The sequence below is a fragment of the Pinus tabuliformis genome, chromosome 1_1, assembly GCF_031772625.1.
Source record: "Pinus tabuliformis cultivar Carrire ecotype Pingquan chromosome 1_1, CPIR1, whole genome shotgun sequence".
In the NCBI taxonomy this organism is placed as follows: Eukaryota; Viridiplantae; Streptophyta; class Pinopsida; order Pinales; family Pinaceae; genus Pinus; species Pinus tabuliformis.
The window spans coordinates 573342420-573369896 of NC_142297.1; the positions used below are offsets into that span (position 1 = coordinate 573342420).

General features: G+C 38.4%; 3 protein-coding genes across 3 annotated transcripts; 1 reads left to right on the top strand and 2 right to left on the bottom strand.

Annotated features, from left to right (window-relative positions):
* Positions 1–2545: 2545 nt before the first annotated feature.
* On the bottom strand, positions 2546–3805 carry LOC149214483 (cytochrome P450 71AU50-like). The gene is made up of 4 exons (XM_089389407.1): positions 3496–3805; positions 3167–3313; positions 2925–2986; positions 2546–2779 (listed from the first exon to the last, which is right to left on the bottom strand). Exons 1-4 carry the CDS (start codon positions 3803–3805, stop codon positions 2546–2548), a joined length of 753 nt encoding a protein of 250 aa, XP_089245533.1.
* A 6740-nt stretch (positions 3806–10545) lies between these two features.
* On the bottom strand, positions 10546–12681 carry LOC149214484 (cytochrome P450 71AU50-like). Its single transcript, XM_089390915.1, has 2 exons — positions 11773–12681; positions 10546–11428 (listed from the first exon to the last, which is right to left on the bottom strand). Exons 1-2 carry the CDS (start codon positions 12679–12681, stop codon positions 10805–10807), a joined length of 1533 nt encoding a protein of 510 aa, XP_089247041.1. The 3' UTR covers positions 10546–10804.
* Positions 12682–14293: 1612 nt separating this feature from the next.
* LOC149214485 (uncharacterized) lies at positions 14294–19755 on the top strand. Its single transcript, XM_089389408.1, has 4 exons — positions 14294–15185; positions 15794–17245; positions 17873–19044; positions 19555–19755. The coding sequence occupies exons 1-4, from the start codon at positions 14294–14296 to the stop codon at positions 19753–19755; spliced, it is 3717 nt and encodes a 1238-aa protein (XP_089245534.1).
* The last annotated feature ends 7722 nt before the right edge of the window (positions 19756–27477 follow it).

The window sequence follows — 27477 nt, forward strand, 5'->3', positions numbered from 1 at the left end:
ATCTAAAATACAATTAGTTTCCTTTGAGATTTACAATGGTGTTGGAACCCTAGGGTTCACAAGCAGAGGTCTTGAGTACTCCTATTCGGGAAGCTGACCCTGTATTTGTTTTGAGTTAATGTGATACCGTGACATTAAGGGTAATTATAACCTTAGCGTTCTGTTCAAGTTTTTAGGTTACAAAAGTGAAAGAAAAATTGAATACCCTAGCTCAGGTTTTTGTACTTAGAAATTTGGCTATACTTTTTGTTATAATTGTATTATAAGAGACCACATATTTAAGAACATTTGTTGAAATATATATATTCATTTCCTTTTGAATTTATCATCGTTAGTGGCAGTACCTCTGTACACCTCACTATTTGTGCTTGCCATTATTTTCCCTATTATAGCAAAATGGGTATGAGTTGGAATTGTTAGAGACCTCACTATTTGTGCTTGCCATTATTTCCCTAGTATAGCAAAATGGGTATGAGTTGGAATTGTTAGAGACCTCACTATTTGTGCTTGCCATTATTTTCCCTATTATAGGGAAATGGGTATGAGTTGGAATTGTTAGAGTTCTAGAATATTTACAGTTTACTAAATTTCCTTTCCTAGTTATCACCGTTTCAAAAGATTTCTTTTCTGTTATGAAATTTAATTATTCGTTTGTAGGTAAAGTAATCACTAAAGAAGCATATGCTACTTTTGGATTTATATCTTCAAGATTGTTTAGTCTACAAATTATAATAGTATGCAAAATAACTTAGATAACCATGATGTAGATATTATAGTGCAATCTTAATATTTTTGGATTTTTATTCAGTTAGTTTGATACTAATCCTCTACAAGATTCAGAGTCATATATAGTTATTTATGAGCACACAATTTTGTTTTAAATTTCACAGATTATAACCTATTCTTGTTTACTTTATGAGTAAATAGAGGCTGTACCCAAGTTGTTGACTCATTTGACTTGGATTGGGGAATAACCCTAGGCCTTTGCTTAAAAAGAAAATAAAAGTAAAAAAACCCTTATTACATCCAATGTTATATAAGGGCAACCATAATCATTGCGTTCTCTTTTTTAAGGAAAGAAAAACAAAGAGTCTCCCTCTCTTTACCAAAAACTATCACAATTGCTCATTAATTAACTACAAACCTGTTGAGTAGTCAATACAAAAAATGAAATTAAATAGCACTTATTTGTTTTCTTTGTTCGTGTTCACTTATTTGTTAATCCACAAAATCATTGGGAATGCAACATTCCTTCCAACCAACTAGATCAATCTTAGTACTGTTTCTCCCCCTTCTTTACATCGAAAATAATTTTAGAATAGTGATCAGTTTAAGCTGATCTTTCAATGATCATTTGACCCCTGCCAGAATTAGTTAAAATTCCATAATGTAAACATTCAAGCTTCAAATGGACTCCATTGGACAACCAGCTCTGAAATCCCGCTTCAAATGGACTCCATTGGACAACCAGCTCTGAAATCCCGCTTCAAATGGACTCCATTGGACAACCAGCTCTGAAATCCTTTAATAACAACAGTGATCTTTCAAAATTTCAGTCTTCTCTCTTCTTACAGTCATCATTACCCTTCACTTTCTTTTTGAAAGTTTTATTTCTAAAGAAGAACTTCAACAGGTAACAACCTTGTGTGAACCTCTTTAGCATCGTTTCCCATTTCCTCTTTCGCAGGTAACAACTTTGCTGAGCCTCTTTAGCATTGTTTTCCATTTATAATTTCATGGTCATCACATCAACATTATGAAATTAGTAAATAGAAATATATCTATATATCAAATATTAAGTTGGTCTTTCCCAAAAGAAGGTCTTTTAACAAATTAGTAAATAGAAATATATCTACATATCAAATACTAATTTGGTCTTTCCCAAAAGAATGTCTTTTAACAGTAGTAAACCAATATTTACAAACTTACGTTAGTTCTCTCACGGAACTTTTCATGCCTTCATTCGCCGAAGAATAAAAAGTAGGTATCTGACGAAAGTAGGTATCTGACGAAGTGTGTCAGTATATATATATATAGTCAAATACCAACATTTCATGCTTTAAAATCCGTGGCAAAGATTTCTCAATAAAAACGTAACAGTGGTAATTCCGGAGCAAGCAGGAAAACCGACCAACTGAAAATTTACTAGAAACTATTTTATTTTTGAACGCAAGGCGAGAAGTCGGAACAGCCATGAGTTCATGTGCCCTCGGTACCGTGAGTCCAGTAAACTTTTTAGGCATACCCAATTCCTGCCCAATCATCTCATCAAGAAGCCTCCAGTTGAAGCAGTGCACTAGCTGCGCCACTGCAAATTCGACAAGAAGCGTTCCCAGCAGCTCTCCCGGGCATCGTCTCCTTCCTGCTCCGAATGGCATCCACTCGAAGTTCTTAATTTTTTCATCCAGGCAGTCACCATGCATGAATCTCTCCGGTACGAACCGCTCCGGATCCTCCCATGACTTTGGGTTCCTTCCGATTGCCCAAAGATTCACCAAAACTTGGGTGTTTTGGGGGATTTCATAGCCCAGCACTTTGCAGGCGTCTATAGAATTGTGGGGAATGGCAAGCGGCCCTGGTGGGTGGAGTCTAAGAGTTTCACCACAGCTTGTAAACAAGGGAGGCGAGGGAGATCAGATTCACGCACCATGCGCTCCAATCCAACAACACGTTGCAGCTCGTCCTGAAGCTTGTTGAGCACTATTGGGTTCCTCAACAATTCGGACATTGCCCACTCTATCCCTGCAGACGATGTGTCCGTGCCAGCGGCCAACATATCCTGTCACCATCATCATGATATCAATACAACATCATATTATTGGAATAGGTTTTCAGATTTAAAATTACGGATGGTTAAGAGGTTTTTAGAAACATTTAGTATTTAAAAGAAAATTGCAGTGTAGATTTAATAATCTTTTACATACATAGAGGACGGCCTTTATATTGTCTCGTGTAATTTGTAACTCCATATCTTTATCTGCAGACGCTGCAAGTAAAACATCTACCAGATCTCGCGGGACATTGGGTCATTCTGCGCAATGTGTTCTTCTATTTTTTTCTCTAGCAACTTGTCTTGAGTGTTGTGGATGCTTTTGAGGCGGCGGTTGAGGCCTTGCAAATCCATCCAGGCCAAAGTATGGTATGTAATCTCCGATATTAAAATCACCCAGTAGCAGAATGGTTTCCTTGATCATTGCCTTGACTCCTCTATTGCCAATGAAGTCATGGTCAGAATACTTTCTGCCGAAAGTCATTCTGCAAATTATATCGTTGGTAACGGTCCACACAGTTTGGCCAATGTTTACCGGACGGTCTGAATTAATAGTAACAGAGCGAATCATAGCAGAGACTTCCTCCTCTTATAAAGCGAAAATAATCCAATCTTTTGGAGCTTAGCATTTGTAAAACACAGACCTTACGCATTTGCCTCCAGTAAGGGCCATATGGAGCAGAGCCGACGTCCGAACGGCGAATAATTATACAACAATTAATTACCTGCAATTGATGGAGGTCTGCTCGCAAAAAGCAGATCATGAGTCTTCATAAACTCCCTTGCCATCTCAGGAGAAGAGATGACTAAGACGAGTGTGGAGCCAAAGTAGAGAGACATGAGGGCCCGAATTTCAGAGACAGTGCTGCCAGTGCTTGGTGCGGAAGGCCTCCCAGAATATAAAGCATATTTCCTATGATTTACCCTGACAAAGAAACTCCATGCCACAATCAAAGCAACCAGCGCCGTTGTGAGTCTCAGACAAAACTCAACGTAGTCAGGAAGTGGGCACACATATCCCAACCCAGTCACCATTGTTACAGCTCCGCCCTTTGGTCTGGTCTCGCAGAGCACAAATACATATAATCCGCGTTGAAGTTGATGATAGTTAGTTAACAGAATTATTTTTCCTACAAGTGAAGGCCAAATGAACTTTCATTCAGTCGTATGTCGATGACTTACAGGGCAAGTTATGCCGCCGCCCTCTTCTCACAATATAATTGTTATTACTCGATTATAATGACATTTTACTTTATTAATGACCAATTCAAAATATCAATGGTCAGACTTTAATTATTTTATTTATTAACAACAGTGAAATATTATAATTTAGAGTTAAATTTCTAGTGTGGATAGTAAGGGTGGTCTATTATAAAAAAATCATCACTATTAAAAATTATGTTATTTTAATAATTTTTGAGCCATATTGATATTTTAATAATTTGTTGAGGAAGGCTGAAGAGAATAGACTTTCACTTCAATTAAATACTTGAATATTTTAAACTATTAAAACTATCTCTCAACCGATCCAATATAAGCAATTTTAAACCATTTTCTAAAACTCACTTTAGGGAAAAAAAATATTTGAAAACCCAATTAAATCCAAGTATTGTCTTTTCTCAATTATGGTGAAGTTTGACTAATATTAATAAAAATAAACAAAATTCTAAAACTCACCCAGCAAAAATTTATTTGAAAACCCTCAACGATCCAATATAAGCAATTTTAAACCATTTTCTAAGCAATTTTAAACCATTTTCTAAAACTCACTCTAGGCAAAAAAAAATATTTGAAAACCCAATTAAATCAAATTATTGTCTTTCCTCAATTATGGTGAAGTTTGACTAATATTAATAAAAAATAAACTTAAATGGTGACTATGGTAATTATTTTGTTTTAATTTGAAAACAACGAGAAATTGTCTCCACATGGTGGTTGAGAAAAGCAAATATAGGGTATATATAAAACTATTCGATATTTCTTCATTATATTGTGTAGGATTATAATTAACTTGGAATTTTTTATAATTGGAAAAATATATTTATAATGATATTTTAATGTTTATAAGATCAAAAATAGTTTATGGAAGTACGAGTATTTTTAATTTTTGCTTTTTGTAATTCAATGTATAGTCAAATTAATTGAGTTAGCTTAATTTTCTAATAGTTTTCTAACTCAAAGATAATGTCAAGAAATAGATGCTAGCATATTGGTATAAGTGTTGTTTCTTAGAGCATCATATTCCAAAATCAAATGTTTTTTTGATTCCATTGTTTCAGAATTGCAAAAAGTACACAACTGTTCTTGCTTCTTTAGGTATTTTCCATCATTTTCCATCATCTCCTGTCAGGCAGAAGTTGATGTGAGTTAGTTTTTAATTGAGCAATAAGAACTTGTTCTTTCCACATAATGCCAGCTCAAATGTATTGTTTTGTTGCAGATCACAAGTGGTGTTCAATTCTTCAACATAGTACTTCTTCTCTCTACCCAACTCATTTCCCCATATATGCTTACAAATCTTCTCCATATCCAAATCCTTTAACTCCTTGCTATTTGTTGGACATACATTGAGTTAATATTCATTTTTTGCATCCATTTTTTGTTTTGTCTTATCCATGAATTTTTTTTCACTCATGCCTTTGTTGAAGATAACTTTAAGCCATCTCAATTCTTTTTTTGTTTCGATGGGAGGTGCTCATGTTTCATTCAACATTATCTCGTAAGGAATGAATTTTTTTATTTTATTTTGAATTTGCTAATGATCAAGCATTTTTGGATCTTGCCAGAGATTTTTCGGCCAAAATCACATGAGAAACCATTTGTCCGCAGGTTTCGAACCAACCATTGTGGTTCATCTTCAGGACAAGTTGAAGAAACAGATCCAGCTTAGCAATTTTTTGGATCTTCTCAGTTTGTTTCCATTTTGTTTGAGATTACGATACAGCTAGCCCATAATTCACACCCATATAACATCACTGGAAAAACCAAGTCCAAATAAGCACTTTTATTGTTTTCCAATCCCATAACAATGCCTCTCTATACCTATTTTGGAGAGCATATAATGTTTTCCACCCTCCTAAAATCCTCTTCTTTTTGTAGTGCTCCCAATTAAACTTGTTGAAATCAATCCCGAATTTCTTGTACTCCTTTACTTCTTCAAGAATGTTACCCTCAAAGAAGAATGTATGTTGGCGCTGCTTTCTTTTATTAGAGAAATCTTCCTTTGATTAGAGAAAATCATTATTTTAGTCTTATTGGTATCTAATAAAGTTGAATCCTTATAGTGTAAACTTATTAGAGAAATCTTCCTTTTATTAGAGAAAATCATTATTTTGGTCTTATTGGTATCAAATAAAGTTGAATCCTTATTGTGTAAACAATGAAAATAAAATTGAATCTATTGACAGGAGAGACTCATTCTACAACCTGGTATGGGAAATGTGTAAGTATGTCCATGCTCAATTAAAAAAAATGAATATGTCAAATCTCCATATGATGTAATATAATTTCATGTAAAGTAATTAAAAGCAAACAAAAATGTTAAAAAAATATTTAACATTGTATATAATAAAAATATTCAATGAAAGTTATCAATAAAATATTTTAATACCAACAAATATTGATGTATACTTCAAAATATATTAATAACAAAAAAATCAACTATGTAAAATATTTTAATGTAAACTAGATATATATAATATATTATTTTAAAAAAATTGTATATATATATAAAGGTTTTTATGGTTAAAATATTTCAAGTTGTGTGAGTGTTTTACAATTTGGTCTTTTTTAGGTAAACCTAGACTCACAAGTTTACGTTAAGTACTCTATATAGCATTCAAAAGCACTACTTAAGTAATGAAAAATTACACATTGTATTTTGCACTCTCAAAGAAGTTTACACGTGAAGAAATTTGGTTATGTTAGATTTGTACTTAAGATGGATCTATACTAGTTATTTTACATGTAATCAAATAAGTTTTAAGACTTATAGCTGATTTTATTATTACTATTTTGAGTTATATATATATATATATATTCATAAATATTCTTAATTTATAAATAAGTTTTATTACAATTTTATGGTCCAAGATTATAGTTTATCAATGCTATATGTTTAAAAAAACTAGAACTCATTTTATATGATACTTGTTCAAATAAAAAAAATTTATTCAATTTAGATTTGTGAATAAAAAATCTTTACCATCCACTTAATAATTATTGATAATTAAATTCAAATTATAAAATATCTATTCTAAAATAGACACATCTACCAACCATGAATTCCTAAAATATATTAAGTTTTAAATAACTTGAATTCTCAATCTTTAAGAAACTTTCATTTTGCGGTGAAAGCGGTTAAGTTTTATGTTGGATGGTAAACAAGGTGTTAAATATAGTGTATGACTTTAGTGCGTTGATATAGAAGCATATATGGTTTAGAAGGGATTTTAATCTTGAATAATATAGTTATTTCAATAGTGGTTACTTATTTTAAGATGATATTTATTTTACATAGGTAGATGTGATATACAATTGATTTTTTTAAAGAAGAAATATGTAGGAGAGTTCATTACAAGATAGTTGAGAAAGTATTAAATTAAAAAAGAAAACAAAAAACAAAGTGTTGGATAATTTATTGTTGTTGTTTTTTTCTTAATAAGTAAGTATGAAGTAGTTTGGATAGAAAATGTTAAAAATTTCAAAGAATTAAGAGTGTATGAAGTAGGTTGGATAGAAAAAATTAATAATTTCTAAAGTCGTTTTCTTTATACACAATTTTTTTCAATTTTTATTTTTCTAAAAAGATTATTAGTTAGACATGGCATAACTCGGTGGATACATTTTAAAACTTAAAGGAATGAATGAAAATTCCTTTAGATGGTATCATTGATGAATGAAAATGTCATAAAATCATTGTCATTAGAAATACAAAATAGTATAATAAAAGCTCTAATTAAAAACCAAAGTCATGTTGGTAAGGTAAAGAACAAAAAATACATCAAAATACTAAAAGAACAAGCCAAGTTTGAGGACATGAAGTTCTATCCATTCTTAGAGTATGGAAACTAAATTCAAATGAAAAGGAAAAGCATACACCAATGTGTGTTTCAAGACAAACATAAAAAATCCCTAGTTTGGGTCTCATAGCTTTCATCAATAAAATGGTTGGGTATTTTAATAAAGTTTTTTAAGAAAAATGTCTTGGGGCCATATTGACCCAATTTCATATCAATCATTAATGTCATGGTATGTAATTAGCATGCATGCCAATTGATTCACATTATAAATTGCACAAATCTTCACTTCTTCAAATTATGGAATTAATGAATGGGACAAGCCACACATAGAGTCAATTATTGTGTAGGACAATATATCCACCCTCCTCCATGATTACAATTCACATGGGTGGGATAATGTAGGGATCAAGTGATCTAACACAATAAATTAGAGTAGATGGAGGATTTTTTAGTGTGAGTTTTAGTTTGAGGTAGCAATTTAGAATGGTCACATTAGAGCTCAAAATTTGTAGTGAAACTAAGTGGGAGGATTAGTGTAGAGGATTAATTGGTTCCATAATTCAATTCGACATAAGATCAATGAGGATGGTAAAGGAAAATAAGACAACATGGTAGTGGCAAAGAAGGATTGGATCAATTCGAGTGAAGATGAATATGTAATCATGGTGCATAAACACTTAGGATAATGTGCCTTTTTTGAATGAAGATGAATATGTAATCATGGTACATAAACACTTAAGATAATGTGCCTTTTTTGAAATCATGGTGCATAAACACTTAAAATAATGTACCTTTTTTGAGTTCATATAAATGAAAAAAATCAACAAAGTGAATGAAACTAAATAAATGACGCTGATGTATAATTCTGATAAAAGACATATACCTAAAATAACCCCTTGAAACTGCAGAGGGTTTCAATCAGACACAAATCATATGAATAACTGGAGACGGGATGAATCGAAACTACACATGCCAAAAGATACCTAGAAACAAAGAAAGAATACACCAGTTCATCCTTGAGTCAGAAACAAAGAAAGAATATATCAATTACTCTACGCCATCGAACTAGATTATCTCGATTGCAGATTCCCTAAATATTCCACAATCGAACTAGGTTATCTCGAGTGCAGATTCCCTAAATATTCCACAATCGAATGGACATGAAATTTGCCAAAATAAAAATACCCATTCAATTTAAATACCCATACCCATTCAATTTAAAGGACACATCTACCATCCGTTGATTGATTGATTTTAATGACTGAATTTTAGTCTTGATTAAATTTGGAGATTTTGGTAAAATCCTGGCCACGATGATTCTAAGCCAGAATTTAGGGTTTGGATTGCGAGATATTGCTCCAGTAATATGTTGAATTTAAAACAAGTTCCAGTGCAGTGGCTTTAATCTTGGAAAAAGTCCTTTGACTTATATGCAAATCAGAGTTGAAAATATAAGAGGCAGGTATCAGACGCACCTCTTGCCACTTCTCTATCAGAATATAGGAGAAGCCCGTGCGAGTGGTCGAGTACAGGACCTGCTGGAGAATGGTTGCATAGACAATGAAAAGAGGGTAGACATTCTCTCACACCTGATATTGATAAAATCTCTTTGGAAATCTAAGTGACAGTTTTCAGATTAAATTTCAGATTAATTTTGATATGGATAAAATTTGATGGATTTTTTTTTTTGAAAATCTGAGTTACAGTTGTATTGTTCAATTTTTAATAGTGCTCACTCTAATTCTGAAACACTTTATTGTTAAAAAATTTGAAAAAAATATGAAGTTTTAGAAATAATTTTGAGTTATCTAGATGAAATTGACTGTAGATAGACAACGCCAAAGTTAGACATAGTAACAGAGCACACAAGTTATAGAGGTGAAACTCACTCAGTAAACACATGAGCTAAGTTATCAAAACTCGCTGAGAAAGAAAGAAAATTAGTTTAACCTCCCCCAAATTAGTTTAACCTCCACCAGGCTCAACAGGCTAAACATACCTAATATGAACTTAGTTTTGGATGCAATTTAGCTTAAAAAAAAACGAAACGAGAGATTAAGTCAACTAAATTGAATTGTACAAGAAAAAAGTCAAATTTTCTTTAATTAAAATTTCTAAATAATTTTTTCAAAATTCTTCACTAATTCTAAAATAAGAAATAATCTTACACCTTGCCTTACCCCGCTATAAATATTTTCAAATATCCATTCCCATCTTTATTTTTTAAGCACTCTGAATATTCTCAAATGTCCACCACTTTAAATATTCTCAAATCTCCATTCTCTACCAAAACTTCTCATTAAATAAAAATTCATAATACCCATTTGTAAATTCTAAAACCCCAATTTCAAATTCCAAAATACACGCCCTTTTTTTTCAATAAACCAAAATACACACCCCTACCCTGCGTAAATATACAAATATTTACAAACTCTCTATACAATAAAAATTTACACCCTTACCATACACTGCCCACTCTATGCTTGTAGATGGCGTATGCCATTGGAACCCTATTTATTACCTACCAGTCACAAGCCACTTGTCGACGTGTGTCATGAAAAACCCTATCACGTACCGTTCATCACAATCCACCTTCTCCTCAGACAATTGCAAACTGACGTTCCAATCGACCTTCTCCCCGCATTCTCTACCAAACTTTTCATTCAATAAAAATCATAATGGCGGTATCTAAAATTCTAAAACCCCAATTTCAAATTCCAAAGTACACACCTTTTTTTTATCAATAAACCAAAATACACACCCCTACACTAAATATACAAACATTTACGAACTTTACATACAATAAAGATTCATAGTACGCATTTCCCCTCTTTTGTACGTAGGATGGTTATTTCTTCAACCACAAGAGGCACACTTCCGAATTATTTTACGCTATTGCAATCGTTAGTTTGAATGCAATACCAGTCCAGACCAATACTGATATTAGAACTTTTATTTATACCGTTTCTCCGTGATCGGAGCCTAAATTAAGGTAGACAGTCTGCCATACAAATTACAGTACAACCGTCAGGCGAGGGGTTGGAACAGCTGAGAGATCATGTTCTCTGCCCACTGTGATTCCAAACTTTTCGGACATGTCCAGTTCCTGCCCATTCATCTCATCGGGAAGTGTCCAGTCAAAACAGTGCAATAGCTGCGCCAACGGAAATTGAACAAGAAGCATTGCCAGTTGCTCTCCGGGGCACATTCTCCTCCCTGCTCCAAACGGAATCCACTCGCAGTTACGTACCTTTTCATCGAGGGAGCAGCCATTCATGAATCTCTCAGGCACGAACCTTTCAGCATCCTCCCACGACGTTGGGTTCCTTCCGATCGCCCAAAAATTCACCAAAACCTGAGTGTTTTTGGGAATTTCATAGCCCAACACATTGCAGGCTTCAACGGATAAGTGGGGAAGGCCAAGCACCCCCGATGGATGGAGCCTAAGCGTTTCTCTCACGACAGCTTGTAAATAAGGGAGAGAAGGAAGATCGGATTCAAGTACCATGCGCTCCATTCCGACAACACGTTCCAGCTCGTCCTGAACCTTCTTTAACAGCTGCGGGTTCCTCAATAATTCGGACATTGCCCACTCTATGGCGGTGGATGAAGTATCCGCGCCAGCGCCCAACATATCCTGCCATCAAAACGTGATCATAATGACTATTCTTTTTCAAAAGGTTATATGAATCACTACACTGCATCATATTGGAAAGGCAGAGAGAAGAAATATAAGATTGATGACACAAATTTGATTATTAAAAGTATTTGACTTTTTTTTGAGTAACTATTTACTTATACCCTAAATTCTAAATTCAACTCTACTCAAAAGATGACTGGACTAGACTTAACTTTAATACCCTAAGTAAAACTTGACTAAAAAATAATTATCCCTCATTTTAACCCACTCTAACATACTAAAGTAATTACCTTTCTAACCTTTAAAAACTGCAATTCATAATACGTGCAATTTTTACGTACATAGAGGATGGCCTTTATATTATCTCGTGTAATTTGTGGCTCCATTTCTTTATCTGCAGAAGCTGCAAGCAAAACATCTACCAGATCTCGCGTGACGTTGGGGTCATTCCGGGCAACGTGTTCCTCTATTACTTTCTCTAGCAACTCGTCTTGTATTCGATGTATTTCCTTGAAGCGTCTGTTGAGACCTTGTAGATCCATCCAGGCCACGAGTGGTATATAATCGCCAACATTAAAGGCACCAGCTAGCACAAAACTTTCCTGGATCACTGAATTGATTCCTTTACCGCCAATAGAGTCTTGGTCAGAATACTTTGTACCGAAGGTCATCCTGCACATTATGTCAGTCACTAGGGTTGACACGATTTTGCTAATGTTTACAGGATGATCTGAATGAGCAATAGAATGAATCATAGCAGAGACCTCCTCTTCTCTTGTAAAGCGGAAGTAATCCAAGCGTCTGGAGTTCAGCAACTGAAAAACGCACACCTTACGCACTTGCCTCCAGTAAGCGCCATACGGAGCAAAACCGATATCAGTGCAATTATACCAAAAATAATTAGTGGCTGCGGTGGGAGGTCTGCTAGCAAAAAGCAGATCATGTGTCTTCAGAAACTCCTTGGCCATATCGGGTGAAGAGACTACTAATGTAAGAGCAGAGCCGAGGCGAAGCGACATAAGAGGCCCGAATTTGAGAGAAAGAGCTGCCAGTGCTCGGTGTGGAAGCTGTCCCAGCAGGTGGAGATTTCCGATAATGGGCAAAGGGAACGGTCCCGGGGGCAGCTTCCTATTTCTTCCCTTGACGAAGAAGCTCCATGCCACCACCAAGGCAACTAGAGCAATAGCGAGTTTCATATAAAACTCAAGGCATACCAGAAGGGGCCTCTCCGATCCTAACTCGTTCACCATTCTTATTTATCCAAAATACAGTGTGGTCTTGTTTCAGGTCGCACGAAAATATATACATGTTGAAGGCGTATGTTATTGGAATCCTATTTATTACCTAACAGTCATGACAAGCCAGCGTCTCGTCAACGTATGTCCTGAGAAACCCTTCTCGTCAAACATTTGCAAACCGACGTTGCAACCGACCTTCTCCTGCCTCCACTAGAGGATTTGTCATATGTTTAATTAAAATTCGGTGATGATACAGAGTTATAAAATATTAAGCGAGAATACGCAACTGAATGGTGACTAAACGCTGTCAACGCATTGGAACGAGTGCTTTCAATTTTAATACGATTTCTTTGTATAAAATCCGAGGAGTCATGGCTTCTTGACAATGATCCGAGGAGTCAGCTTCCTCCCAAGGAGATTAATTTTAAGTAAAAGTATTATAAAATATTCATGATTTGTTTTTAGTTTATTGTCTATAGTGCATGTGGTAAATATTTTATTTTTACATTTAGTGAGAAATAAAATACTTAAATGTATATATTAAGTAATATAATTTTATATTAATTTGAGAAATAAAATAAGAAAAATTAGGAAAATAAAAATATTATATTTAAAGAAAATGTAATTTTTTAATATTTAAAAAATATTTCAATATAACTTCATATAAGTATTGATCACCAATGCAAACAGGATCGGAAAATGGAGTCGGCTCTGCATCATAGGCTGAACCCTACTTGACAGGGGTTTACAGGCTGTCCCACGGCCCTGTAAGCCCCTCCCCCACACGTACCTCTCCCCGTACTCCATTTTCCCAAGCCGCTTTCACCTTTTTTTTACCTCGCGACGCGCGGCCCCATACCATTTTTTAACCCTATCTCCTCTGCTCCCGTTTTTTACCCTAGGGTTTTCACCTGGCAGCACTAACCGCATCGGAACGGAGCATCCAGAGTGAGCACGGGGGTTTTCGGTCGCCTACAGTTTCCTTCCGGCGAGAGCGACCTGCGAACCTGCATTACAAAACGGTCCCCCGAGGTCGGTGCCGACGGTTACCAGCTCACGAGGCAGGCACAAACAAGCGGTTACCATTTTCTCGAGGAAGGCTTGCAGCTGTCGACATGGACACAGAGGAGCTTGATTATTCGGATTCCCCGCTGGCGGAGTCCTCCATCTGGCGCACAACGTTCTCCTCATCTGGGGGTCTGCACAGTGGAAACTTGTCTGCTAGTTACGAACACCCTTCCCCTTCCCGTTTTGACCCGCCTCTCCCCTCCTCCCTTTACCCTGGTGAGCCTTCCTCTTGGAATTCCTTCGCCGTACCCTCCCCGGCTTCGCTTGGTTTCCTCTCGGACTGTCTACAGTCCTCCCCGATTGGCATCGCTCCCCATATGCCGGAGATTCCCTCCATCCCCCCTCTCCCTGAAAACCCACCGGCGATCCCAACCAACCCGGTGGAAAACCCTCCCCTGTCGATTTCTAACCCTCCCCTGGTCCATTCGGCTCCCTCTGGCAGTTACCACGCGGTTCCCCCCCTCCCTGAAGCCATCCCCGCCCTGGGATCAAACCCGCTCCCCCCCCTCCCATTCCTCCCCCGGAAGGCTCAAAAGCTCCTTCAAACCAGGGCCGTATGTCCTCTCGTCCCTCAAAGAAGCAACGCTGCTTTAAATCCACGGCCGAGGACACTTTCCTGAGGTTGGAAGAGGACATTCAGTGGGAAGACGCCATGGATATGGCGGACCGTGTACTTGTGGGAAGGATTCGCGGCAGACATGCATCGGCGGAGAAAATCAAGCAATGGGCCTCAGAGATTTGGGGTCAATACCTAGCGGAGATCCCATCTGTACAGACATTCGTGCGAGGATGGTTTGCACTCAGATTTGCTAGGGCGGATCACACGAGCTGGGTTCTCTCATCATTTTGGCACTTTGAAAAAGCCCCGGTACTACTCAAACGGTGGACGCCCCTATTTGATCCTGAGACGGAGCTGCTGGGCATTGGGCCGATCTGGGTCAGACTGCCGGGCCTGCCCCTTCAGTACTGGTCCGATGCCATATTCAAAAGAATTGGGAACGCGCTTGGCACTTTTATGGAAACTGACAAGTCCTACATCTCGACGGGTGCATTGGCATATGCTAGAATACTAGTGCACATGGATACCAGAGGAGGAGTGCCGGCAAACATCAATATTCAGTGGAAATCTACCTCTAGGATGCAGAAGCTAGATTATGAGGGCATTCCCTACCGCTGCAGAAGATGCCACCAGGTGGGGCATCTCTATAAGGACTGCCCCCTTCTCCAGAAGACCCAGCAGGCGACAACAGGAGACGATCCGCCCATTTCGGAAGGCCACACTGATCCACCTGTAGCAGAGGCACCAAGAGCGGCCCACATAATTACATCTGACACTGTGGAAGCTCCTCCAGCATCTCGCCGAAAGAAGCCTGCATCAAACAGTAATCGACAGCCATCTCCACCTCTGACTCGCTCAAGAGCAGCAAAGGGAGCGGTCTTCTCGTCGGGTATGTCCTCTTCTATGTCTGACTCTGCATCTCTACTTGTTTCTATGAATTTATCTGCTCCTGGCAATCCCCCCCCCATCAGGATCCCCCCTCCCTCTTCCCCGTCTGCACAGGACTTGGTCAAGAAGGACCGCCCTCCCCCTCCCCCTCCCCGATCACATTATGTGACCTGCCCTATCCCTCAGCCATCGGGCTTACCTCACTCCTCCACTACTCCTTCTTTCCCCCTCCCCTCTTTCCCCTCGCCCTCTCCCTCGGTGAACTCTACTCCGAGATACCCTACCCGCTCATCCACCAAGCTGCAAGTATCAGACTCCATTGGGCTGTCGCTGGACAACCTTATCCTCTCTCCCAAGCAGGGTCGTGGTCGACCCTCCTCTATGTCGATAGCACAAAAACAAGCGGAGGATGAAGTCCTCCTGGGAAAACAGAACACTATACAAAGGGCCCTTAGAGCGCTGGACACCCTCCCCCACCCCCCTCCATGAAAATTATGTCCTTCAACTGCAGAGGGTTGGCCAGCCCGGAAAAAAAATCGGCCCTGAAGCGCCTCTTACTATCAAATCCGGTGGACATAATCTTTTTACAAGAAACCCTGTGTAACGCAGACTCTGCGTCCTCTATCCTAAGTCTGTGGCTTCCTGGATGGACTTTCTCAGCCATCGACGTCTCTGGCCGTTCTGGTGGCATTGCAATTGGTTTCAAGGATAAAACCATTCTGTTAAAGAATATCTGGGGTGGAGGAGGTTTCTTGGGGGCAGACATTTTCTCAAAGGATATGGAGGAAAACTATAGAATCATCAATATCTATGGTCCATGCATAAACAGAGAACTTTACTGGCAAAAGCTCTTCAACTCCCCTCTTCTCCAATTGGATAATATTATTTTGGGTGGAGATTTAAATTTCTCTCTGGGTTTCTCTGAATCTTGGGGTCATCAGGCTCAAATTGATCCCCTCTCTGACTACTTTGGGCAACTGCTTGAGGATCACCACTGGATTGATCTCCCCTCAGCAAAAGTCCAATTCACATGGAAGAACAACCGAGCAGGGGAACAGAGCCTAGCCAGAAGGCTGGATCGTTTCCTCATCAAGGAAGGGCTAGGCAATCTACACCCCAGATCTCGGCAGTGGGTGGGAAGTGGTGGGATCTCAGACCATCGTCCCATATTCCTGGAGATGGGGACTAGACAACAGACCCAAAAGGCCCCCTTTAAATTTAACTCCACTTGGCTCAGGGACCCCAGTTACATCAAACTTATTACTGATTTCTGGAAGGCACATCCGATCCCTGAGAATGTGGACCCAGCCTCTGGTTTTGTCAGAAACCTCTCCGAGATCAAAAGGATTTCAAGAGAATGGGCAAAATTAAAGAGAATACAGGATGATCACACACTATCTCTGGCAGAACAAGCTATTGAGGCACTTGAATCCGACTCAGATGGAACTTATAGGACCATAGACCAGAAATCCATGTATGAAAGTCTCATCAAAAGGAGAACACAGGTCCTCAGAGACAGGGAGGACTCTTGGAGACTTAGAAGCAGAGCCATCTGGCTCAAGGAGGGGGATGAGAACACAAAGTTCTTCCATCGTTTTGCAAATGGCCGGAAGGCGATCAACACCATTTGGGAGCTCAAAGATGATCAAGGGCATCAAGTCAGCAATCCTGGAGAACTTGCCTACCTGGCCTCCGCACATTTCAGGAACATTTACAAAGCGCCGGAACAAGCAAGTCTACTTGAAATCATGAGAGTGGCAGAACTCTTTCCTAGATTTGTGGATGATGAAGATGCAGAGGAACTCACTAAAGAGATCACTTTGGAGGAGCTGGAAGCCACCATAAAGGGTTTCCAAAAAGACAAAAGCCCGGGACCTGATGGCTGGACCATTGAGTTCTACTCAGCCTTCTTTGAGCTGCTAGGCCAGGATATCCTCAAAGCTATAATTCATTGTAGCCTCTCTGGATCAGTCCCTTCAAGCATCAAGGCCACTTTCATAGCTCTCATACCTAAATCTGACAAGCCGGAATCTTTCAATGACTTTAGGCCTATCTCGCTCTGTAACTGTCTTTACAAAATTTTAGCCAAAATCCTAGCGAACAGGCTGAAGCCCATCCTCTCGGACAATATATCCTCTGAACAATTTGCTTTCCTCCACCGTCGCCAAATCCATGAAGCCATAGGCACTGCACAAGAGCTCCTCCACTCAATGCAGAGCAAGAAGCTGAAGGGCATGATCCTCAAAGTAGACCTCTCAAAAGCTTTTGACAGGGTTAATCTACTATACATCAGAATGCTTCTTACTCACCTGGGTTTCCCTTTCCCTTTCATCAAAAGTCTCATGAGCTGTATATCTGATGTCCCATTCAGTGTCCTCCTCAATGGCTCCCCCACCCCTTTTTTCACAGCTGAAAGAGGCCTCAGACAGGGCTGTCCCCTATCGCCCCTCCTGTTCCTACTCATTATGGAAGGGCTAAGTAGGCTGATTGCTTCTGAACATAGGAGAGGTCGTTTAAAAGGAATCAAAATTGCGGACAACTGCTCTCTTACTCATCTCTTGTTTGTGGATGATGTACTCATTTTCTTAAATGGAAGTATGGCTGACTCCTCCACTTTACAACACATCTTCGATCTCTTCCAGAAAGCCACAGGTATGGTTATAAATGTTCAAAAATCTACTATTACAGCTCTTGGCTGTACTCCACAAGAAATCATCTACACAAAAAATCGCTTCCCCTTTCAAATTCATCCTATGGAGGAAGGGCTGAAGTATCTGGGCTTCCGAGTGAAACATGGTGGATACAAGATAGCTGACTGGATTTGGCTAATCACAAAGGTGGAGAAGAGAGTTAATGTATGGTATAACAGATACCTTACAAGGGCTGGTAGACTCACTCTTATCAAAGCAGTGTTGGAAGCCACGCCGGTGTATTGGATGTCACTGGCATGGATACCAAGAGGGATATTAACCAGGCTTCAAAAAATTTGCTGCAGATTCCTTTGGAAGGGAAATAAACAGGGAAACCTCTTCGCCTGGGTGAAATGGGACTCAATTGCAAGACCTAAAAAGTGGGGGGGCTGGGGAATAAAGAGACTAGACCTATTCGCAAATGCTCTGGCAGCAAAGATGGGATGGCAGCTTCTCACTTCTCACAGTCTTTGGAGTAAGGTAGTAAAGGAAAAATATATTGCCCCGGAGAGCATCTATAGCTGGATATGTAGGGATCACAGAGGTAATGGAAGACACTCTATAATCTGGAAGGCAGTCCTAAACTCCCTCCCCCTTATTCGGGAGGGACTCACCTGGAGAATCCATAAAGGTAATACAGTCCGCATTGGCATAGATCCCTGGATTGGATGTGGCAATATGCATAGACTATCTGGTCAGCTCATGGCTCACCCTCAGGACCATGGGGTCACTCACATTGCTCACATAGCCAACCATGAAAACACCTGCTTTCTTCATCAGGCTTGGAAGACAGCACCAGAACTCCTCATTCTGGAACAATGGAGACCAGAGTGGGAATCCTATATAGAGGCTCTCACACAAGCACATATCAGAATAACGGAGGAGGAAGATGAGATTGTTTGGGCTCTAGCCAAGAGTGGGTCATTCACACCAAAGGAAGGATACCTGCACCTCATGCAACCATATCAGCCAGACAATATACAACAATGGTGGAGATCTATTTGGCATTTAAAGGCAGCTCCCAGAACGAGAATGCTAATGTGGGCAATCCTGAACAATAAAATCCCTACTGGAGCAAACTTAAAAAAACGCTCCTTCCATGGACCGTTCTGGTGCCATTTATGCAGAAGAAACGAAGAAGACACAGAGCATCTTTTCCTCTCATGCCCGGTAGTACAGGAACAATGGTCCCTCCTTTCTGCTCGCTCCCCCACCCTCCAGCAATGGTAGGGCCCCTCTATCCTTGAAGCATGGAAATGCTGGTTGGATCAACACTCTGGGAAGGACAAAAACATCCCTCTCCTCATGTGCTGGTCCATATGGACAGCTAGGAACAGAGCAATTTTTGACCAAAAGCTCCCTCACTGGCCTATCATTTAAACCCATATCTTTGCTGATCTTGCACTCATCCCTGACGATCCTCCACCTGCTCCTCCTAGAACCATTACCCCCGAGCTCATAGACAAGTCCATCCCTTGGGCCTACTTTGATGGCTCAGCCCAAGAGGAGGGCTGTGGAGGGGGAGCCCTCCTCTTCCTCAGAGAAAACCATCACTTCATGCTACAAATCCCTCTGGGTCGGGGCACAAACAATTTTGCTGAGCTTACAACTGCAAAACACATTATCTTTTTTGCGCTTGAGAAAGGATGCACTCATCTACAATTGTTTGGGGATTCACAGATTGTCTGTAATTGGCTCAACAGAAAATCAATCTGTAATGCTTACTCTTTAAGACATATTCTGGAAGAGGCCCTCAGACTAACAGATGCTTTTGAAAAATTTGAATGTCACCATATATACAGGGAGCGTAACGTTCGGGCGGACTACCTGTCCAAACAAGCAGCGCAGAGGCAAGAAGCGGGCTGGCTAATTCAGGAGTAGCTGGATGGGACTTTCTTTCAGCACTATCACAGACCCTTTGATGATCAACAACCACAAAGGGACGCTCAACACTGAAAGGGGTCTCAACTTTCACAGTTTTGTTGGTTACACTATGTTTTCTATATACACAATCTGTTATATATGTATGCACCGTCTCGGAGCGGATAAATAGTTTGTCTGTTATATCATTTTTGGGACAGCAAGATACAGATGCACAATACAGCATATCTTTTAGCTGTACTTTATATTTTTGTTTTTGGACATAAACCTCCCTGGAGGTTGTACACTCCCTGTGTGGTGACAAACACAAAGGGAAAGGATTGATCTCTCTTAGCTCACCTGTTCAGTTCTGGAACAAACGTCAAAAAATCATTTTTGATAGTTTTGAAAGGCACTCAGCCTCAGTATGCATATGCTCAGCATCTACAGAATGTAATTTCTTTGACTTAATAGAAATTACGACTTTTTCTACGGGAAAAAAAAATATAAGTATTGAGAGATAAGAAAAAAATATGTGTTTGTGTTGTTAGAATCTTTGAAAAGAATTATATTTCATTTATATTATATAAAGAGATTTTTTATTTCCTAAGTTTTTTTTTTTTTTTCTTCTCTTTTCTTTTCTTTTTTAATTTTTATGTTATTGCCTTTTAACATTATTTGTTTTTTTGTGTATTAATAAACCTCTGGGGCTTTATTTAGGGAAAAACACCTTGCATTGCATGGGATTTTAGGATTAGTTTTCTCTAAAGACAAATTCTACCATATATATGTGGATATGTAACACTAACTAGGCTTCCTTTGTGATTATCATATTGTTTCATATGCTTTGCCCTTTTGGAATTAGAATAGTGCTTCATATGCTTTTTCCATTTAGAAACAAATAGGTAAATCCTTACTCTTGTGATCTATTTGGTAGAACCATACAAATGCATAACTCCCGTGGGATTTTTTTCTAAGTTGCTCATATTATCTATAAAGAAGTATATTCCTTACCATTGTGAACCCTTGCATGGATATACAAGAGTTGAGTCACTAAATGGAACTAGAATGAATTAAATATGGGTAATTTATATGGAAATTTTGTTCGACAATAGAGAGTTATTCCTCACTAAAATAACCTCTTGTGATGGTGTAACCATGTTTCCAAGCATAGTTTGATTGAAATGGCTAGATCTCCACAAGTAAGATTGTCACCCCTTAGCAAAGATTAAGAAGATGAGAAAGTTTAAGCTTGACCATCATTTTTGAAATTAGAGATGTAACTAAAGGCATTGATAAAATGTTGTGAAGGTTCATCTTCCCCCAATGGAACTAGATCAATCCCTAAAGGAACTACTTTATATCCACTTAAACACTCTCCTTTTAGTGAAGTTGTTGTGACTTTACTATTGTCCAATAGTTTATTTGATTCTCTTTACCATGCATTTTTATGATAATATTTCTTATAGGTATTTTTGGTTTTCTTTCACATTGTGTAAATTATATGAATTAGGGCTAGAAATGGAGTTTTAAGGTTTTCCTCAGCTAATTTGTTAGTAGGGGTTACTTAAACACACATTACAAGGTTTTATTAAGCTCATTGGTATAATTATGCCAATAGGCATGTCAATTTTAGAATAGAGCTTCTAGAATTTTAACTTAATTATCAATAACTATAAGTGGATGAGAGGGATTTAATATCCATAAAATACTATTAATAGTATAGGCAAATCAAAGGTTGAGATGTATTTCCATAATAGTTATGTTATTTTTTCGCTTTTAATTAAATTCACTCATTTCAAAATATCAAATTAACAAGTGCCATATGACATGAGTTATGGTTTTTTTGGACAGGTGGTATTGATAACCCATGGTATTGTGACAAAGTCTATTTACACATTAAAAATATCCATGATAAAGTGGATGTGAATATCCATAGTTAAGAATCGTGTACATGTTCTCTTAAAATGTATATATGCTTAACTTATATATTTATTTTTTATCATTAATAATAATAATAATAATAATAAGCCCTAGGGTAGCTCAATTGGCGATATATGTGAAAATGAAATGTTATGTGCAAGGAGGTTCGAGGTTCAAACCCCTTGTGATTCAACTGTGCTTGTGGAAGGGGCATACAAATGCACCTAAAGGTTATAATTGTAGTGGTTGTAATTGACCCACGTGGACATACACATGTACCTAGAGGTTATAGTGGTAGAGTTTGGAATCAATATGGGATGGATGAAACCATCCTAGTTCTCGAGGTTATAGTGGTAGTGTTTGGAATCAGTATGGGATGGATGAAACCATCCCAATTCTCGAGGTTATACTAGTAGTGTTTGGAATCAGTATGGGAATCAGTATGGTATGGATGAAACCATCCCAATTCTCAAGGTTATACTGGTAATGTTTGGAATTAGTATGGGAATCAGTATGGGATGGATGAAACTATCCCAGTTCTCGAGGTTATAGTGGTAGTGTTTGGAATCAGTATGGGATGGATGAAACCATCCCAATTCAGGATTCCTCTAGATATAATAATAATAATAATAATAATAATAATAATTTTAAATAAAGTTTTAATTTAGCTAATTCCCATGATTATTTTTATTTTAACAACTCTATATGTATGATGAAGTAAGTGGTTTCATGCTTTATGGATTGATGTGTATCAACATTTACCAACAATTTAATTTATATGAAGTTTTACTATCTTTTTTCCACTGGAAAAATCCGTAATATTTCATTATAAATATGAAAGATTACATATGTAGATGCTTTGTCGCATATGCCAAACTGTTCAGTGCATTTTCAAGATATTTGCAGATCAGTGCTGTATATCTGTCTGTTACATTTACAAAAATTGTGCAAAAATAGTGCCATTTAAGGCAAACCTCGATCTATTTACATATATATCATATTGTGCAGTCAAATAACAAAAAAGACTGATTGTTAAGTCGCTTGTAGACCCGCAGTAGGATATGACGGGTCTATATATGGCCGATGGTGGTATTTCTGCTCCTGCTGTTCCAAAGATTCAGTGATTTCCCATAAGCCATTTTCCATCACCGCGGCCTCCTTGGAAAGCTTGTCAGCAGTCTGGTTATGTTCTCTGTATATATGAGATATGTGAAATGAGTTAAAAGCCTCCATTAGTATAAAGACTTCATCAAGCAGTATATTTAGAGTGTGTGAGTGACATGTAGTAACTCTATTGACCCAATTAACGACAATCTGAGAATCTCCATAGATGTTGATGCTGGTGCAATGATGGCTGAGTGCAAAAATATGAAGTTTTACTATCATTTAAAGACATTTATATTTTTTCATATAGATTGAGGGAAAAACAAATTTTCTCTACATTTTGATTTTCCAATCTTATAAGTAGATATTTAGGCTAACTAGTTGTATTTTATAAACCCTTGATGATGCCATTGTGATTTTTTATTAACTATAATGCTAGATAAAGGCTAGCGTGGTGTTGATTATGGAATTGAAAAAGCTACATTGTTTAAAATTTGCTGCTCTGTGTGAAATTTGTTTTAATTGCTATTTAAATTTTAAGCTATTGGAGAAAGGAAAGGGTTATGCCAAACTTCAATTCTAATTAGAGATAATTTTTTGGCACAAAAGAAAGGGTATTTTGTAAAAAAAAAAGTGGTATGAAATTATTATAACATTTGAAAAATCTTATCTGGTTGATAAGATAGTTCAGCAAGAAATAAATGCTATTTCATAGAAAATCCAATAGTATGAAATTACTACAGCACTTGGAAAATATATTTTTATTATGGACAATATTAATTTCTATCACTGTGCAATTGGAATCCTAGTTATTATTCCATTATGTCTAAGATAGGTTTTGTAATTGAGAAAATTAGAAATGAGTGATATGATGTATCCAAAAAAAAATTTGTTAAATGACATTTTGAAGACCTTCGTTTTGAGATGAAGAATATATATATATGAAATTCCATTCTATATTATTGTTTTAAATAATATCACTATTGGTGAAGTCATATATAAAGAGATAAAAACTAAATTATTGATATATACTTGATGATGTGTTTTTTTTCTCTGTTTAATTAAATAAAAATAATGATTAACAAATAAGTTATTTTTATATGATTATATTAAATGATTCTATGATATTGGTGATTTTAAAAACAAAATTGAATTAATCTTAATTTTATTTTTAATATGCAATATTTCTAGTGAATTTTATCTTTTAATTTTAAACCTAAATTAAATTTAAATCACATATTTTGTTTGTTGTCCTGTATTGTTGTATACTTAATGCGGTGTTTTTACTTTCTATTCGATTATAAAAAATAATGACTAACAAATAAGTTTTTTTTTTTAGACATAAACGGTTAAATTTATTAAAAAGCGCCAACGCTAAGGCATAGAGCGAATACAGAGCTTTTCTGGTAACTAGCAGAGGGCCTGATTTTCCTGCTATTACAAAATGCTGTTAACCGGAGATAGAAAATATCCCACTGCTGGAAACTAATGATCAGCAGAAGGCATTGGAAAACATCAGCGCTGTATCTACAGACCTGTAGCAGTACGCTGGGAGCTGAAAGGGGCCAAAGGCAATAGATCCCTCCAGAGCAGCTAACGGATTCATCATTAGATTTCCCAGAACACCACGATATGCGCTCTTCTTTTTAATCCTTTGGTTGCACTTACAACAGAGAATAAACTCAGGGCGATAAGTCAGCAGCAAAAGGTCCAGGGAACACACTTTTGAGGGGATATTACAGAAGAAATCGACCTGGTTAACTGACAGCGAACTTTTGCTTCGCAGAACGCCTTGGTTGGCTTCCATATCTGCTTGGGAGTTTAATTTCCTGGGGATGTGATAGAAAGAGATCTTGTGGAATTTGGGCAATATAAGTCTAATTTTCCTGAGGATGGTTGATAAGTGGAGCTGAGAAGGGTTCTTTTTGGATTGCAGTGCCTGGATAATAATCCTGGAGTCCCCGAAGACTGAAATGGAAAGGAAGTTGCCTTTGATCGCTTGAGAGAGCCCCTGCCACAAAGCCAGAGCCTCCGCTCTGTTGTTGGATTCCTTGCCTAAACCCCAAGCAAACCTTAACACCTCAGAGCCATCCGGACTCAATAGAACTCCGCCGCCTCCTGCGAAACCAGGGTTGCCTTTGGAGGCCCCATCAAAAAACAGGCAGTGTTCATTCAGAGCCGACCTCCATTTAATGAACTCTTGCTCCTCCAGCCTGATTTCCCAATTGGAGAGGACGCTGGTAGCGATGGTAGCACAATCTTTATGGTTTGGGACCAAACCATTCAACCAGAGTTCCTCTTCTCTGTTCAGAGCTTTCCCAGTTTTTTTGGCAGAGTTGGCATCCAGAGTTTCTCCTAAAAGAGCTTTAACTTTGGTGATGACTTTGATCGGATTGCAGCTTTCGTTTCTGAATAGTCTGTTATTCCTTTCCAGCCACAGCTTCCAGCATACGAACTTGGGGATCCACAGCCAGCAATTTTTGAGGTGGATATTTTTGGAAAGACCAAACAGAGATAATTTGCTCCAGGATTGGAAAAGGTTTTGGATGTTCCTGGGGAGCTCGAAATTATCAGAATTTAGCATAAGGACCCCCTTCCAGACTTCTGATGCAAAAGGGCAGGTTAAGAACAAGTGATCAGCTGTTTCTTCCTCTGACTTGCAAAGATTGCACCAAGATGGTCCTTCCATTCCACGCTTGCGGAGATTATCTCGAATGAGAATACTATTGTGGGCTAATTTCCAGCAGAAGAAATCAATTTTGGGAAGAGAGGGGGAATCCCAAATAAATTTCCATTGAGCCGGATTTGGGGGAACATTCAGGATGGCCATAATACTTTTGTATCCTTCGGAAGCAGAATACGAACCTGTGACAGATCCCCACCCGCGTTTGTCTTTTACAGAAGCTTTTACTGGAGCTTTCCCTTGTAGATTATCCAAAAGAACAGAGGCTTCCCCCTCCAGCCACTGAGGGACCTCCCCCAGATGCCAACTTTCCTAGAGACTATCCTCCGACCAGGAGGAGATATCCCATAGAGTGTTCAGATTGCGATCTTGGAGCCAGTCTCTAATATTGGTGATTTCTTCCACCTGATTCATCGGTTGGTCACCTAGAATAGGATCATCCCAAATTCTTATTTTTTGCCCATTACCTGGAATCCAATACAGCTTATGACTAAAATGTTCCAAAGCTTTGATGCAGAGTTTAAGAACAGGGGAACCTTTGGAGGAACGAGGAGGATGGTCCAGGCATCTGAGGGGCTTCCCATGGAAATATTTTCTCCACAGGACCTTCTTGCTCCAACTAAGTTTTCCAGAGACAATGTCCCAGAGCAGCTTGGTTCTCAAAGCCAGATTTTGAGCAGCTAGATCGCGGATTTGTAATCCTCCTTCCATAAATGGCTTTTTAATAGTATCCCATTTAACAAGGTGCAGCCTTCTTTCGTTGTTTTTTCCCCCTTCCCACAGGAAGCGCTTGAGAAGAACTTCCATTTTGTTGATGAAGGTTTTAGGGGCCAGGAGGATGGAGTGCTGATATAACGGAAGACTTGAGAGGACTGCTTTCATCAAAATGATCTTCCCCACATTATTTAGCCATGAAGCTCCCCATGCATGAATTCTGTTTTTAATCTTGTCCAGCAAGGGCATCCAATGGGCAACTTTGGGAATGGTCCTGAAGATTGGGATCCCCAGGTATTTGAAGGAGTCCCAGGCCCAGGACCCTTCCATATGGAGAATCCTTGCAATATCTGATAATTCCTTGACCGAGCAGTTCCAGCTATAGACTGTGCTTTTTGTAAAGTTGATCTTGCTGCCCGAGACTTCTCTGTAGCTGTCTAGCTCCTTCTTGAAGGATTTAGCAGAGTTTATGCTTTCCCCAGCCAAAAATAGCGTATCATCAGCAAATTGGGCATGATTTATGTCTTTGACCTGGTGAACCATGCGGAGTCCAGGAAGGATTTGAGTCTGAAGGTTATGGTCCAGTTGAAAGCTAAGAACTGAGGCTTGAATCGCGTAAAGAAGCGGGGACAATGGGCAACCTTGTCTGAGGCCCCTAGAGGCTTGGAAGAAATCTGAAGGACGCCCATTTACTAAAGGCGCAATCCAAGGAGAGGCAATGCAGGCTTTTATCCAGTTAATGATGGCTGAAGAAAAGCCCATTTTCTTCATAACCATAAACAGGAATTCATGCTTTACCCTGTCAAACGCATTTGCCAAGTCAAGCTTAATCACCATACCTTTCTCCTTTCGATGATAGCTTGAATGAACAGCTTCTTGCACCAGCACTATATTGTCAAGAATCTTTCTCCCTTTGATGAATCCACCTTGATTTTCAGGAATAATGGCAGGTAAGATTTTCTTGAGGCGATTGGCTATAATTTTGGTTATTAGCTTGTAACTGGAGTTACACAACGAGATTGGCCTGAATCTGCTGAAATTAGCTGCTCCTTTCTCTTTTGGAATCAAGGCCAGAAACGCTGAATTGATGCCGCCTCCGATCTTTGCACAAGTTTGAGATTTCTTAACCATTCTCAGAAGGTCAGTTTTGATTATGGCCCAACAGGAAAGATAGAATCTAACAGGGAACCCATCCGGACCCGGAGCTTTGTCCGGTTCCATACTGTCCAATGCATTTCTAAGCTCATTCATGTTGATCGGAGCCGTCAGCATAGCGTTGATAGGATCTTGGGCACATTGAGGGATCAAATTCATCGAGT

What these genes read in the sequence shown, in the direction of transcription:
- LOC149214483 (XM_089389407.1), bottom strand. Translation starts at nt 3,805, where the DNA reads ATGGTGACTGGGTTGGGATATGTGTGCCCACTTCCTGACTACGTTGAG. An exon ending in GGAAACCATTCTGCTACTGG is followed by an intron (nt 2,987 to 3,166) that starts GTGATTTTAATA and finishes TTTTACTTGCAG; the next exon opens with CGTCTGCAGATAAAGATATG. An exon ending in ATATAAAGGCCGTCCTCTAT is followed by an intron (nt 2,780 to 2,924) that starts GTATGTAAAAGA and finishes TGATGGTGACAG; the next exon opens with GATATGTTGGCCGCTGGCAC.
- LOC149214484 (XM_089390915.1), bottom strand. Translation starts at nt 12,681, where the DNA reads ATGGTGAACGAGTTAGGATCGGAGAGGCCCCTTCTGGTATGCCTTGAG. An exon ending in ATATAAAGGCCATCCTCTAT is followed by an intron (nt 11,429 to 11,772) that starts GTACGTAAAAAT and finishes TTTTGATGGCAG; the next exon opens with GATATGTTGGGCGCTGGCGC.
- LOC149214485 (XM_089389408.1), top strand. Translation starts at nt 14,294, where the DNA reads ATGTCCTCTCGTCCCTCAAAGAAGCAACGCTGCTTTAAATCCACGGCC. An exon ending in GGGAGCGGTCTTCTCGTCGG is followed by an intron (nt 15,186 to 15,793) that starts GTATGTCCTCTT and finishes TGTGTAACGCAG; the next exon opens with ACTCTGCGTCCTCTATCCTA. An exon ending in ATCTTTTCCTCTCATGCCCG is followed by an intron (nt 19,045 to 19,554) that starts GTAGTACAGGAA and finishes GGGGATTCACAG; the next exon opens with ATTGTCTGTAATTGGCTCAA.